The 17,405-nt window shown below is 37.9% G+C and overlaps 1 protein-coding gene across 6 annotated transcripts in view; it reads right to left on the bottom strand.

Moving 5' to 3' along the window:
* Nucleotides 1–1,951, bottom strand: part of piezo2b (piezo-type mechanosensitive ion channel component 2b) — a 251,114-nt gene extending 249,163 nt beyond the window's left edge. For all 6 annotated transcript variants that reach the window (XM_021468270.3, XM_021468277.3, XM_021468271.3 and 3 more), the window contains exon 1: nt 1,411–1,951. In XM_021468270.3, the coding sequence (XP_021323945.2) occupies nt 1,411–1,474 (64 nt within the window). In that variant the 5' untranslated portion in view covers nt 1,475–1,951. The remainder of the gene's footprint in view (nt 1–1,410) is intronic.
* Between the last annotated feature and the right edge of the window lie 15,454 nt (nt 1,952–17,405).

The raw sequence follows: 17,405 nt of genomic DNA, 5'->3' as shown, positions 1-17,405 counted from the left end.
TTTCTGTTACAAATATACTTTCTCAGAGTATTTTTTTATTTATTTATAATAAATCCTTTAATTGAAATTATTTTTTACAAAGATCAAAATATGAACAAACTCAAAGCTGGGTGGATTTTTGTAATTAAAATTAAATGACATTTTTTTAACTTAACTGTTGGGTTTGTCCATATTTGACCCAGCTTTGGGTTAAAACCACCCAGCATTTTCATTACAAATACCTTCTCCAAGAATTGTCTTTTATTTTTAATAAATCCTTTATTTGAAAGAATCTTTAATAAAAATGAAAAATATTAACAAAGCTAGGTTAATTTTTTCAAATTAAATTTAAATGACATTTTTTCAACCTGTTGGGTTTGTCCATATCTGACCCAGCGCTGGATTAAAACGACCCATCATTTTTTAATACAAATATAATCTCTCCAAGTATTTTATTTGATTCATAATTAATTCTTTATTTAAGCGTCTTCAAAATATGAACAACGTTGGGTAATTTCTTTTTATTTAAAATGACATTTTTCAACCTAACTGCTGGGTTTGTTTGTATTTGGCCAGCATTTTTCATTATAAATATACTTTCTCAAAGTATTCTCTTTTATTCATAATAAATGCTTTATTTTGAATTACTTTTTACAAACATCGAATGTGAATAAACTCAATGCTGGGTACATTAAATTAAAATTAAATGACATTTTTTCAAGCTAACTGTTGGGTTTGTCCATATTTGACCCAGCGTTGGGTTAAAACCACCCAGCATTTTTATAACAAATACTTTCTCAAAGTATTTTCTTTTATTTATAATAAATCCTTTATTTGATTTTTTGTTTTACAAACATGAACAAACTCAACGCTGCATGGGTTATTTTTTATTACAATTAAATTACATTTTTCAACTTAACTGTTGGGTTTGTCCAGCATTGGGTTAAAAACAATCCAGCATTTTCTCAAAGTATTTTCCTTTATTGATAAAATAAAATACTTGGAGAAAATGTGTGTAATAAAATAGAATGTTGAGTGATTTTAAACCATATTTAACCCAATTCTTTTATTACAAATTTACTTTCTCCAAGAATTTAGTTTTATTGACAAAATAAAATAAAAACTTAAAGTAACGGTATATTTGTAATAAAAAATTAAATGCTGGCTAATTTAAACCCATATTTGACCTATTTTTTATTACAAATATGTGTTCTCCAAGTGTTTTCTTTTATGTATAACTAATAAGTTTCTTTAAAATGATTTAATAATTTATATCTCCATTTTACAGTAAACAAACCAGTACTTTGCAGAGGTAACGTTAGCTGTACGCGCTTACCTGCTGCGTAATTGTTGCGTAAACTGCGCAAAAATCTCCACGCTGCGCACAAGCTAAAACCATTTAAAAAGAAAAGCAATGTTGGAAACACTCACCTGCCGCCAGACACACCGGCAACAGCACTCTGAAGACCAAACCACACACAACTTCAGAAGCCATGGCTCTCAGAGGAGCAGGAGGAACCGCAGCATCCAGAAGCACCAGCAGACGCCTAAAGTCCTGGAGCCGCGGTCGGAGCGCATCCTCCGGGCAGCAAACACTGGATCCTCACACCGGATCCTCCATCAAACACCAGCGCAACACTTAAACACTCCGACTGGACAAAACAAGTACTTTAGACTATTCTAAAGAGATTAAGCGTAGTTAATCTAACTCATGACGTCAGAAAAAAAGTCGGTATTTGTTATTTAATATTGTTTTTAGGAGCGCGCGTTGTTCATCAACCTATCCAAAAGAGCGCGCGAGACAAAGCCGCGTATATCCTTGGAAAAAAAACGAAAAACACAAAACAATTTGTATCCAGGTGTACCAGAGAGGTTAATAAAGTTATTTAACGCTAAATGAACCGTCCTGGAGTCACTTTTTTTGGGCGCTCCTGTTGAAGACTTGCTCGCTGGATGTTCTCACAGCTGCTCTGAGAGCCTCAGGGATTCCGGTCAATGACAGACGCCTGTGCGTGACTGACAGGTCGCTCGTCCAATCAGAGGCCAAAGGGGAGGGACCTGCTGCTCCTCCGGGACGGTCCATTTGACTGCTGTTTTACTAGGAACTCATCATCATTACAACGGGGCTTCTAGAAAAGATTTTATCACAGTCATCATGCACTCCTTTTTTTTTTTAGCTGACTAAGTCCGCTTGGAAATAATCTGATATGTCTGTCAAAAACATGGATTGATAGATACAAATCGATTTATTTTTCACAGACTTGTGTTAATTTAATAACAAAATGCTAAAACGTTGCAGTAAAATGTATGTGAAATAAAAAAAACTTTAATAATTTAATTTAATGATTTTAATATTTAAATAAAATATTTAATTATCTTATGTAAATACTTTAAATCATCAAATTTAATCAAGCAGTATATTTTGGGATTAAATTTTTAAAATTAATTTATACATAGTCATTCATTTATTTTCCGTCAGCTTATTATCAGGGGTCACCACAGCGGAATAAACCGCCAACTTATCCAGCATAATTTTTATTCATCCCATTTTATGGAGCGGATGCCCTTCCAGCTGCAACCCATCACTGGGAACCACCCATACACTCTCCACGCCAACACGGGAAGGAACTCTACACAGAACTGCCAACTGATTAAGCCAAGGCTTGAATCAGCAACCCTCTTGCTGAGAGGCGATAGCACTACCCACTACGCCACCCCGCAACAAAAAGTACCCCAAGTAATTTTTCCAGATTCACAAAAAAGCAGACAGCCCCCTTTAGTGCATTTGTCAACTAAAACATACAAATATACAACAAAAAGTGCTGTTCAGGTTTTGCAAAAATGTAGGCCAAGCCACACATTTCCAACAAGCCTGGTCGGGACATTCAACACTGCCCTGCACCTGTTGTTCCCTTCACCTGTGCTCCAGCGGTCAGTATGTGATCAAAATCTGCAGGTGAGCCATTAATAATCCATCCCAGTATGTTTATCACTGGTGTTGATGATGTAGGAGATCTGAGAGCAGGTCTTTAAAAACTGCACATCAACTCTCAGCCTCAGGACGGCATCAAAATTTTAACACAAAGCACTTACACCGGATCAAACTTCCTGGATGTTTAATACCTTGGCTCTCATAAGTGGCTAATAATAGAATAATGTCTATAATCCATATACTTAGTGGTCTGCACACACATTTATTATCCTTTGCATATACAGTACACACAGATGGCGACTTTAGAGATGAAATATTAAGCATAAATATTTAAACCAGCAGTACCTTTAAACTGAAGCGCATGAGACGGTGAGTTGATTTTATAACTTTAATCATCCAAATATGTTCGTTGGCGGAGTCGTTTTAGATTAACTGCATGTTCAGGAAAGAGATTCTAAGTTATATTTGGAAATGCAAACTCCAGACGTCTTTACTGAGGGAAGAATGAAGCAAAACAAAACATTAAAGAGACGATTCATCCACAGATTAACATTTGCTGTTCATTTACACTCTCTTAAAGACAAAAACACAGGTTAGAACTAATTTCTTACCTGTGTGTCAGAGAGTACCATAGAAAGCAGGGGCGGACTGGGACTAAAAATCAACCCTGGCACTGTTGCCACATCAGCCCACATTATCACACCGACACAGCCCCACCCTCGGACACGCACATTCACTACTTTTATTAGTGTACAGATGGTAAAATAATATAAGCAATACCATATGTAATAGATATTCAATAGATATTTATTTTGTGTCTGGACTTGTGTCTGGAAACCCACACGAACATGCAAACTCCACACAGAAACACCAAATGACCCAACCGAGGCTCGAACCATTGACCTTTTTGCTGTGAGGCGGCAGCGCTACCCATTGTGCTGCCCCTTTTGAGACTATTTCAGTTAATTTAATGCATTTGGCAGCGTCTGATTTTAGAGCAATTTTTAAGTTTCTCTGAGCTTTTTGGCACCGCCTTTCCTTTTTTTATGGTACATCTCTGACAATTAGCTTGTGTTGCACCTAATATTTGTTCGGCATTCTTGCCAGATTTTGATTATGGCCATTGCCGATTGGGCCAATGCTTAACATTCATTATTATCACTATTATCATCATCATCATCATAATATTCACATCTTGCAAGAAACAAAAACTACCTGTATGTAAATGCAATACTTATATTTTTTTAAAAATAAAAAATAGCATACCGGCCCTCATTTTAAAAAAGGTGCAGCCCTTCTGGCATTTGCCAGAATTGCTAGATGGCCAGTCCGCTCCCGATAGAAAGAGAGAGAGAGAGAGAGAGAGAGAGTACTTGTGTATCAGAAAAAAAAGAAAAAAACTTGGGTAGTGAACAGTTTTTGTTCATTATATGGGTTTTTATTATTTATATAATTTAAAATGTAGTAAAAATGTATAGTTATTAGGGATGTTACTGTGTCAGAATTTCACGGTACGATAATACCTCGGTATGAATGGCACGGTACGGTATTTATTGAATAATTTACAGGAAAAACAAAACGAATGAAAAGACTCGAAAAAAGTGCCAAAAGTGTTTATTTACCTTAGCACTGAACATATCAATGACATACAAATGAGCCGTCTATCTGTAAGTTTCGAAACAGGAACTACAATTTTTCAATTTTAATAACAAAAAACTATTAAACCATATAAAAAAAAAATAAGTATCAATTTAGTATTGTTGAAAACTCATCACATTCAACATTTAATCACTCACTCACTTAGATAGAGATGGGTTTTTAGGGAAAATTATCATATAACTATAATCTGGTAAAAGCTGGGATCTCTGGGCATGTCCCCTGCAACAGAAAAAAAAAACTCTCATTTGGGACTGAGGTTTCTGGGACAGAGAGATATGATTTAGCCAAGGTTGACAGCAGTGGGTAACGTTGTGCATTGTCTTTCCACCACTTGAGAGGACAAGCCATGAGTGGGATAGAGGTCTCTTTGCGGTACAAGTCAATGTCTGCATCAATCTAACAAGTGTGCTGTGTTCTGCAGTCCCCATGACTGTTTTAGTCGTATTCCCCGACTTTTATTTCACCACAGTCTGGCAGTGCCTGCATACTGTTATTTCTTTGTCTGTCACCTTTCCTCCTTTTTCGTATCTTTTTAGAAAGAAACCAAAATGCTTCCACATTCGATTTAAAACCCGCTTTAGGTTCAATCATTTCCAGCTCTTTTTCTTCCCCGCTACTAGCAACACACTCCATTTCCGCATTACTGGATCTGTAGAGACAACAGACCGCAAAGGATGATGGCCACGCCTAGGCTGATGGGAATTGTAGTTCCCGCTACCTCCCGTTCACTTCATTCGCCTAAGCAAACTTTTCTCAGAAATATAGTTTTATTGAGTCATGCGCCTACGGTACTATTGAAAAAAATTACTATTGCGGTATGACGGTTTTTACAATATTGTTACATCCCTAATAGTTATAAATCAGGGCTTTACATTAACACCCGCCAAATGCAGGTGGATATCAGCTCTGGCGGGTAAGACAGACACCTCCACTTGCCACTTTGGCTGGTTGGAAATCATTTTTAAATTGTAGTTTTCTTAAAAGCAAGGTTCGACAATGAGCATGTCACGATATTCATGCAAATGTGATCTTAGAATCAAGAAGCAGCACGACTGACAAATGTAACAGTGTTCGCGCTTTTTACCTTCAAAAAAGAAGGTAAATACCGAACAAGAAGATGATCACTCGCGCGCACAGATGATGTGATTCGCGCGACTGTTAAAAAGCACACATGCTCCCATTTACTTGCGCGAATACTGTGCCTAGAGGAAGCGCAACTGGAGCGATCGGTTCCCTTTGAAATAGACTAGACAAAGAGCGATGATCATGCACCCACAGTCCTGCTGCTTTCAATCTGGGACCTTTAGCCAGGACAGATTACTCTGCATATTTTAGAGACATGACAATAATTCTTTTTTTTAAATCTTATGTTTTTTTTAAAGCAAAGGTTTGTTGAATTAAAAAGTGCACCTACGGTTATATTTTCCTTGTTTTGACACATTAAAACATTGTGGCTAAGAAATACTAATATGGTGTATTCAGAGATAAATTTGGTAAATCCTTAATTTTGAGCCATAAAAAGTCCTGTAAAATAAAAATTAATTGCATTGCGACAAGCCATTTGCGCATGCACACTGGGCAAGCTAATACACAACATACACAAGAAGTTAATTAAATGAGGAGGCATGTTGTGGACATAACACAACATCTAAATCAAGTCATTTTAGCATGTCAAAGTCAAATTTATGCATATAAAATATATTTCCCAACAATAAAAGTGTGGCTAGTGAAAATGGCAAGTGGCTAGTAATGTTGGAAATCTACTAGTCACAGTGGCTGATGATCAAAAAAAGTAATGTCAAGCCCTAATTATAATATAAAATATATCTCTATCTATCTATCTATCTATCTATCTATCTATCTATCTATCTATCTATCTATCTATCTATCTATCTATCTATCTATCTATCTATCTATCTATCTATCTGTCTATCTGTCTGTCTGTCTGTCTGTCTGTCTGTCTGTCTGTCTGTCTGTCTGTCTGTCTGTCTATTTTAGGGCTGAAGAATATACCGTTTGAGCAACGTTATCACAATGCATGTATCTGCAATATTCACATAGCAGGAATAGATTTAAAGGGGTTGCCCACTATGATATCATATTTTAAACTTTAATTAATGTGTAATGAAGCTGTGTGAACATAACACCTGCAAAGGGAGACATTGGCTTTCACAGAGTTAGCTTAACAAAGCCTACAGCAAACGAAGTTTGGGCACTACAAAAAAACACATCCGGGCTAGTGAGATCACAAGAGCTTCCAGTTACGTGCATTCACCTCACGAACACACCCTGCGCAGCAAAGGGACGTGGCCAGAGGCGCTGTAATGTTACAGCAGAGAAAGCTAGAATCCTGTCCAAACGCTGCTATTTCCACAGAGCTTCTTCTGTTTCTGTATTTGGGCTTCTAAAGGATACAGCACAAAGAGAGAATTGCTTACAATAAATGTTTAAATATGTTCCAGAGAATTATAATAATAAAAAAGATATATCTAGCATTTGATAAAGGACAGCCTCCAGAATCTCTCTCAGTTCAGTGTTGGATTCGGCTAAACACTCCTCCAACCGACGAAGCTGTGGACTGTGAGCCACAACCTGTAAGTATTTTTATTTGTTAAAATTGATCAACTACATGAACAGTTTCTAGCCTTAATGGTATGTTATATCCAGGACGTTAATATGGATGGAAACAACGAGAAATGCTGTTTGGCACTGTTAACAATTTAGCTACAAATTTATATTTATCAGTCAAACCACTGTAAACAGCCACAATCTTCAGCAGTGCTACAGTGTCTCTTTATGCGGAATAATATTAATCTCAAATAATAAACTCACATAAGATACGTGAACGTTTCATATTACATACACATGCTTATAACCTGATATATGTGAAAGACACTTGTCAGATTTTATTTTAGAGAGCAGGCATGAGCTGTGTGCTCTTCATTTCTGTCCGATTTAGTCAGCTATCGCTGCTAACAGCTGCTCTGACTGGACTGTTTACACAAAACAAAAGAGCACACTTGTGGGGGAGTGATGCGGAGCCAATCCGCGAATCACAGCAAATTATGCTAGCAGACCAATCGGAGCCTCTTAAGTGCGGGCTTTCAGAGGAACTAAGAAATATGACAGGCTTTTTCATGTTAGCAGAGTAGCGCTATATAGTCAAAGTAAGATATATGTAAAATTAACCTGATTTTCTACAAATGAAGCATGAGCACACACTGCTTTGCATCTTATGAACACAACCAAGCCTTAAAAATACACTGTGGACCAGCGCTTTAAAGATTAAAAGATAAAAATATTATTCAGTAATGCTATTTTAAATTTGATTGTTTAATATTTCTACTTGAAAAAAAATGTTAGACTCTGCAGAAAACCATAAAGCACTGTATATTTATTTATTTATTTATGGTTATTAGTTATTATTTAGCCAGATGCATTGCATGAAGAAAGACAAAAAAATTACTAAATTAGTGAAATCTTTCTAAACAGAGCTATTCAAATCATCAGGTGAAATTCTATACATATTGCAATATGTATCGCAGCAAAACAAAATATCACAATGTCATTTTTTTCAATATTGTGCAGCCCTAATATATATATATATATATATATATATATATATATATATATATATATATATATATATATATATATATATATATATATATATATATAAAGTAGCAATGTGATATGGCTGTATATCGCACTGGTGGGAGGCGTGCGTTGGCTCAAGGCTGCAGGCGGAGTGCTTAAGTGTCCCACCAGTGACAATATACAGCCAAATCACACTGCTATGAGTGTGATATTGCGTTTATACAACAGTTTGACAGCATAATTGTGTATTTAAAAACGAAAATAAAACACAGAGAGTCTCAAAACCCTTTTGTAAGAGGAATTACATCTGTCATTCATTCACATCTGCAGCTGACGTCAGAACAGCAGAAACTGTTGCTACTTCACAAACGTCACTTTAGAGGTAGTGTTTCAATGATTCTCTAGCGTAATGTCTGATGAGAAAACAGGTGATTTTGCTGACATTAAGATTATAAGGCTGAACGGCATAAATGCTATCAGTCTGGAGAGATTTCCCAGTATTTCTCTATTGCAATTTGTAGAACCCAGCAATTAACCCAAAAAACCCAAAGCAAAGATACCAGATTACTATGGTCTAAATACAGCACTTAAACATAAAAAGAGAGAGAGATCGACTTTGAATGTCACTTCAAATAGTTTTTCCTCCCTAACTACTTATTATGCGGTCTTTGTCGCCATCTTGTGGTGGACTATCCACCATCAATTTCTTTGGTTTGTTGATGGCTGTCAACGTCACAAATGTTCGAAATTATAAATATTTAAAATAGGCTCTGTCTTTATAATAATCTGGACAGTTGCAATCTAAACAACTACATCCTCGCCTAAAAAGCTTCAAAAGTACATTGTTGTCCAACAGCTGCAACATTTGTCAAACTGTAGTGAGCTTATTCCTCTGCTTGTCATGTGGGCGGAGTAATACACAAGGGTGAGGAAGATGTACGAGTCCTGATATTGCTTTAAATATCACACGGCTGGTGGTTTAAAAAAATTAAATAAAACTGCTTTTATTCTAGCAGAAATAAAACAAATAAGACGTACTCCAAAAGAAAGAATACTATATGAAATTAAATATAATTTGGGAAAAATTTTAAAAGAACTAATTGTGACTTCAACTACATATTTGAATTTATTTTATTTAACAGGGACAATGCTCATTAATCAACAGTAAAACTGTAAATAAGCCATAATTAGCCAGAAGGGCTAATTTTCATCTGTTGCCCTCTGCCAGATTTTAAAAGGCAACCTAAAATAAAAAAGCACATCATATATATTAGATTAGTCTGTACTGAAGCCAAATCTGGAGCTAACAAAATAACTTACGATAACGCTGCAAAAACTATGTGTTACAGAAAAAAATACTAAATACAAATAAAACAAAAATAGAATTTTAAAAAAAGGGTGTGTGTGTGTTTATTGGGGGGGGGGGGGGGGTATGAATGGAAGCAAAAATTGAAAAATGTTTAGTTGAAATTTTGTAGGTTGTAATTTTTTTCCAATATTTTGTTTGAATTTAATTGTATTATCTTTAAAAACAATTAAATATGCTATTTTAATAAAAAATATTGCTTCAATAAATCTGTTTTGTTTAAAGTTTAAGTTTAAACTTTATTGTCTGTTCTGCTTGACACAGAAAGGAAATTTGTCTTCAACGCTGGATTTGGGACAACAATTACAAACATACAACAACAACACAATAACAACACTCATCAAGACAACAACATAAGTTAAAAAGTTTAAAAACCAAATTAGCCCCATGCACAGCATTGCAAATCATTCTTGGCAACCACCTCATTCACTACAAACATTGATCCGATTTAGAACAACAACTGCCATTGGGATAAATGACTTTTTATAGGCATTTCTTCGTGCTTTAGGAATTCTAAACCTGCGTCCTGATGGTAGCAATTCAAATGCTGAGTGAAGGGGATGTGTATTATCTTTAAAAATCACAACTGCTCTTTTTTCCATAAAGGAGTCAAATAAAATCTGCAATGAATGTTGTTTGTGACCAGTTATCTTATTTGTCTGATTGATAATTTGCGATAACTTCTTCTTCTGTTTAAGTGCTGTGTTACCAAACCCTGAAACAATATTATATGTGAGAACACTCTCTATCAGTGATCTATATGCCAAGTTTAAAGTGCACCAAAATGCATTGCCTGTATTCACTGGCAAATGGCATTTATTTAAAAAAAAAAATACAAATTTTAAAATGTTAACACTTTACAATAAGGCTTCATTATTTAATGCTATAATATATTTACAAACAAGAATAAACCATGACCTATAGACGTATCCCTAGTAGCAAAGAATTCTGGCCCAGATTTGGCATAAAGCTGGCACAGCAGGCATTCATCCGGCACTGGCATACAGCATGTGGGCCAAACATGGCCCGGGTTTGGCAGAGGTGTCACCGTTTTTAGGGCGGCACACAAGATTTGGGCCAGATGAAAAACGTAGTATTTGGCCCAGATTTAAAAATTTGATAAGTGGGCCATGTGAGTTTGGCCAGTCTTGACCCACATTTAAAATACACTAAAATCATTTTTGAGTAAAGAAAAAAAATTCTACCAATCAGGTCACTTTGAGAAAAAGCGTGCCCATAGTGTGCCTAAAGCGCATCACTCCATGGGTTTATCAATTTCATTGCAATCGTGACACACCAACCTATCTGGCCCAGTTCAGGCCCAGTTATGAGTTATTAACTTGGCTGAGACTTGGCCCAGATATGGTCTGTGTTTGGCCCTTGTCTGGAAGCCAGATTTGGTCCAGTCATGTACCGTAATTCACTGCGGCATGTGGGCCAAGCAAAACCTGATTGTGTGGGCCAGAGCTGGGCCAGAGAAATTTTGCTATGTGGGATTGCTGTATTTATTTATCTATTTTATTGTAGTTTATTAAAATACAGCATCATTTTCAGTTTATATTAACTCACAGTAATTAACTAATGTTAACAAGCACAACTTTGTAAGCTAAAATTAACAAAAATAACGTTCATTATAAGTTCATGTTAGCCTGCTAAATTCATGACCTAAAATGGACTAATGGAACTTTATTAAGTACAGTGTGACCATTATTATTAATAAAAAATTTTATTTCTCTGAAAAGCTTTTTGTATTAAATTAATAGACTAACATCAACTGATGTGAACTTATTGTAAAGCGAGGCGTTGTCAAAGTGTTGAGGAATATTCGCATGATTTATTAGATCTCCGGGGAATCTGACAACACTGCCTGAACAAATCTGTTTGACAAGCATCTCAAGCACAAAGCGAAGGAACAGCAATCAGGTCTAAAGTGGCCCGCAGCTAATCAATACTCCGTGAAAGGAAGCTATCGATCAATATCTATAGTTTTACGATCGTTCTTTAAAGGTGGAGAGACTCAGTGACGAAGAGATGTCAGGAAACATTCGCCTTCTATCCATAATTCATCAGAGAGGATGAGTTAAACTAAAAGAAACGTCTTTTCTGATGCACGTCCATCAGCTTGGACCGTCTCAAATATCCACCGACATGTCAATTATCCATAAACATAAACGTGACTGATTGACGACACAGATCTCGTTTAATGCTCCGCAAACGTTTGTTTGATTGACCAGGAAAAAAACTAAACTGCTCCTGATTGATGTTTTGATCATAAAACGACGCCAGGGAGATGTTGTTGCTGATCTTTTGCCTGCCATCGACCGTAAACAAGTTTTCCACAATCGCAGGAATGTAAAATAAAAGTCAAGTCTTTGTGACTGGCTCAGATCCACATGCACAGCCCATTAGGAAGATACAAGGTTAACAAATCAGCATGCATCAGAATGAGAGAAACGTGATTAATTCACACATTAAAATTAACTTAGGGTGCTTTCACATCTGTTGTTCACTTTATTTGGTCCAGACCAAGGGCAATAAATGATACATTGTTGCATTTTCTGCTGACTTTGGGTGATTTTCACACCACACTGCTGGCTTTGGTCCGAACCAGTTGAAACTAACCAAAATGGGTAAAGTCTAGATCGGATATGCAGCCGGCCGAAAGTGCGATATGCACATTAATAAAGCAGCATTTTTTTTTATGACACTGTATAACAATAATTAATATTTTTACAGTACTGTGAGGGTTGGGTTTAGGGTTGGGGTGGGGGTAGGCGTTAAAAAAATACATTTTATTGGGTAATTTAATAGATAACATAACTAATACTCGGTACAACTACAGTTTTTACATTACTGTGACGGTTGGGTTTAGGGTTGGGGTGGGGGTAGACGTTAATAAAATACAACAAATGAGAAATGTAATAAATAATAGAAATAATTCGCGTTAACTTCCGGCCGCAAACGTATCCGCTCTCGCAACAACCACCAAAATGCAGTCATCTGACAAAATCTACATCTCTCATTGGCCAGATGTTGTTAAACATATTTCCTGAACTGCTTATTGATTGGTCAGAATTCACGTGCGGGAAAATGCCAGTGAACTCCCGCCAGTAAACAAAACCGGCAGACACAAAATGTTGTTTTTACTCTGGAGGGACGACTGCGCTGACTGATTGTATGCCTGCTTTAGACAAACTATACATTTCGAGAATGAAGCACGGTCGCGGCTGGAAAACAGTGTTTTAATGCATCGCTCGTCACTTCAGGAGGAGCCGTGAATTAATTTAGCTATACTGCGACATGGTCATCTTGCGGAAATATTACCAACGATCCATCAGGTAATGTTTTCCCCTCTCTCTCTCTCTGTTGGTAAAGCGCAGTCAACAAATATTTTTTCCTCCCCATCCCATAATGCACAGCGCATCGGCCTACGGCAGCTGAATTAATCCAAAAGGCGCAGTACTTTTTGCGGTTGGACCTGTTTTAGTACAGATCATATTCTCACCACAAACGAACCGCTCCAGGGTTTGTTTGAAAGCGTACCGAGACCACCTCTTCAAGCAGGTCTCGATACTCTTATTTGATCAGCTTTTGGTGCGCACTCGAGTACGATTGCTGCATTCACACCTGCCCAAACGAACCGCACCAAAAGGGAAAACGAACTCTAGAGCGAATCAATCGAACTAAATAAGGCAGGTGTGAAAGCATCCTTAAAGCAAGAAGGTCGCTGGGTTGGTGGTTCAAACCTCGGCTCAGTTGGTGTTTCTGTGTGGAGTTTGCATGTTTTCCCTGCCTTCGTGTGGGTTTCCTCCGGGTGCTCCGGTTTCCCCCACAGTCCAGGGATATGTGGTACAGGTGAATTGGGTGGGCTAAATTGTCCGTAGGGTGTGTGTTTGAATTTGTGTGGATGTTTCCCAGGGATGGGTTGTGGCTGGAAGGGCATCCGCTGCGTAGAAAAACTTGCTGGATAGGTTGGCGGTTCATTCCGCTGTGGCGACCCCGGATTAATATAGGGACTAAGCCGCCAAGAAAATGAATGAATGAATGAATGAATGAAAACTATATGGCCAAACGCTCAATAACACAAATTTCTAATCAGCCAATCACATGGCAGCAACTCATGCATTTAGGCGTGTAGTAGACAAGGTCAAGACGTTCAAACCGAGCATCAGAATGGGGAAGAAAGGTGACTTTGTGTGATTTAAGTGACTTTGACTGTGGCATGGTTGTTGGTGCCAGACGGGCTGGTCTGAGTATTTCAGAAACAGCTGATCTACTGGGATTTTTCACGCACAACCATCTCTAGGGTTTACAGAGAATGGTCTGAAATATAGAAAAACACCAGTGAGCGGCAGTTCTGTGGACACAAATGTCTTGTTGATGCTAGAGGTAAGAAGAGAATGGCCAGACTGGTTTCAGCTGATAGAAAGGCAACAGTAACTCAAATAAGCACTCGTTACAACCGAGTCCAACCTTGGGGCAGATGGGCTACAGCAGCAGAAGACCACACCGAGTGCCACTCTGTCAGCTAAAAACAGGAAACTGAGGCTACAAATCGCACAGGCTCAGCAAAATTGTACAATAGAAGATTGGAGAAATGTTGCCTGGTCCCGATTTTTGCTGCGACATTCGGATGGTAGGGTCAAAATTTGGCGTCATCAACATGAAAGCATGGATCCATCCTGATTTGTATCAACAGATCAGGCTGCTGGTGGTGGTGTAATGGTGTGGGGAAAATTTTCTAGGCACACTTTGAGCCCATTAGTACCAATTGAGCATCATGTCAACACCACAGCCTACCTGAGTATTGTTGCTGACCATGTCCATCCCTTTATGACAATGTGTACTCTTCTGATGGCTACTTCCGGCAGAATAACACGCCATGTATTGAATCATCTCAGACTGGTTTCCTGAACATGACAATGAGTTCACTGTACTCAAATGGCCTCCACAGTCACCAGATCTCAATCCAATAGAGCACCTTTGGGATGTGGTGGAATGGGAGATTCGCATCATGAATGCGCAGCCGACAAATCTGCAGCAACTGCGTGATGCTATCACGTCAATATGGAGAAAAACCTCTGAGGAATATTTCCAATATCTTGTTAAATCTATGCCACAAAGGATTTAGGCAGTTCTGAAAGCAAAAGGGGGTCCAACCTGGTACTAGTAAGGTGTACCTAATAAAGTGGCCGGTGAGAAATACTTCTTGAGATGTACAAGTGAAATATACAAGTATTGGTATACTTGTACCAATTGAGCATGTGCATAAATATATACACACACAAACACACATATACACAGTACACATGATCCCCCTAATGACTCTTTCGTCCATAAATTTAAATTCAACTATAGCGCATGTCTTTGGACTGTGGGGGAAACCAGAGCACCCGGAGGAAACCCACGCCAACACGGGGAGAACATGCAAACTTCACACAGAGATACCAACTGACCCTGCCGAGGCTCAAACAAGTGACCTTCTTGCTGTGAGACGAACATGCTACCCCCTGCACCACCGCGTCGCCCTATGCGCCTTTTTGTTTATGAAAATAATAAAAACAATAAATGTATACTTTATTGTTAAACATAAAATATGTATTTTATAAAACCTCTTTTATATTAAAATTAAGAGAAAATCTAAGCTAAATATCTGGAACAAAAATTACATTCTAAATTTGAAAGAAAAAAAAGCTTTCAGGAGGAATTTGTTTGGCTGCAGTGCCAGACATGACCACCAGGTGGAGACCATACAAGAGCGTCCCCTATGCTTTAAGGCAGGAGTCGGGAACCATTTACTAACACACTGTATATGAAATGTTCGGAAGTAATTCAGGTTTCCTGCTGTTGAAAAACGTCATAAGAACATGTGCTTAGTGGCTTAATGTATTACAGCAGTGTTTTTAAAAGTCTAAACACTTTATTAATGTAGTACACAACCAAGCACATGTGATCAGAACACAAACGAGTCGCAGGTAATGAAGTATTAAGCGTTTCTCCCATAGAAAAGCCGTCTAAGCAGAATGCCATTATGCGTCTGTAGCTCAGCTCACGCTCCACCTCTTTGCCCTTGTTGGTGCGATGACGTGCGAACAAAATGGCGATGGTTGGCCACCCCTACTGGTAGCTTCTTTTGGGTTCTTCATAAACCTATGAGATCACGGATATTACATCCATATCTTTTACAGTCTATGGTGTGAACCCAGTCATACTGGCCAATCAGAAAGGAGAAAACAGCATGCATGCTGCCATCATGAGGCAAAAGGTGCGTGCCAAATCTCATACTTATGCGCTATTCTACGCCATTTTGTAGTATAAATATTGTAAGTAGTGCATTCACACTGAGAACTATAAAAATAATAAGTGCACTTTAATTACCTGGATGATGCACTTATTCAACCGGTACAATGAAGTGTGTAATGATGGACACTTCACGCACTCAACGACTGCAGCTTTGCTCACTTAGCAGAAGGGGCGGAGATATTGGGCGCACATGTTGGATAGCTTTATTTATTTTGGATTGTGAAAGCAGTATTCCCCTACGAGAGTGATTATAGCACCTCCTGATGGTGAATGCGGTTATCCTCATGGAAGGTATTATTTGGTAGTTTGGTCATTTGTTTCACTAATTTGGCAACTGTCAAACGTCATATCTGGGAAACGGTTTGAATTTAAGCTTAGTGAAAAAACATTTGTGCTCTGTGTGGGACGACACTACATTCATATACTATGCTGTTGAGTGTGTAAAGGCATAAGTACATAGTGCATAGTGTGCCACACTGTAAAAAATGACTGATTTCAACTGTAAAAAAAAACTGTAAAAATGCTACAGTCAAAATCCGTAACCTGGTTAACCGTATGTTTCATGAATATATATATATATATATATATATATATATATATATATATATATATATATATATATATATATATATATATATATATATACATACATATATATGGCGAATAACCGTAAATTGACTTTTATACTTTTTGTTGACATTGTATCTTTTTAGTTGTTTCCCCATCAGTAATGTACATTAGATATTTATGTTACATCTAATGTTGATAAACAATGTTCATTTCATGACTTTAATTTTATGTGTGTTACCATACTGGTGTTTAGTAGCTGTGTAAATGACACTAAGCACCTTCCTTATATTAATACAATTTTCTGCTTGTGGGAAAACTTGATTGTGATGAGCTTTGGTTCATTATGTAACTTCTTAATCACCACCTGCATATGGGTGTGCTAACGTGTCTAAGGGTGCTTTCACACCTGTGAATCGATTCAGTTGTTCCGAAACAGAGATTACAAATGTTACATTGTTGCTCTTTGCTCTTGGAGCGGTTCGCTTTCACACGGCAAAGTTTCTAATCGGACCAAAAGAGCTAAAACAAGTCACGTGCGAGTAAACTCTCCTTACATTGGTCAGAGTGTCAGGGTTTATTTTGCACTGTCCAGCTCAGCTGTCAGGAGAGGTGGTGATTGACAGGGTGCGCACGCGCGACGTGTCTGAGGAGAGATGCGGTGGGGAGGGGTGAGAAGGGTGCGCGACGATGCCTATTTGAGGACCGGGAGGGAGACGCGAGATTACCAGGAGATCATCACTCGTTTGCGGGCATCCGGAGACTCGCGAAACTTCCCGCCCTACTCATAATTCTCTCTTCATATAGCCGTAAGCCTATTACATATCCATAAAACACTGTGATATAACCGCGCTCGGATCGGATCGCTTTTTCACTGCAATCGAACCGCTCCAGGGTTCGTTTCAAACGAGCCGAGACCACCTCATTCAAGCGATCTCGGAGCGACTACTTTGGCGCGGAACAGAGCGCGATTGCCCTGTTCACATATGCCAAACGAACCGC

Source organism: Danio rerio, chromosome 2 (genome assembly GCF_049306965.1).
Source record: "Danio rerio strain Tuebingen ecotype United States chromosome 2, GRCz12tu, whole genome shotgun sequence".
Lineage (NCBI taxonomy): Eukaryota > Metazoa > Chordata > Actinopteri > Cypriniformes > Danionidae > Danio > Danio rerio.
This window is presented reverse-complemented; position numbering and strand designations above follow the sequence as displayed.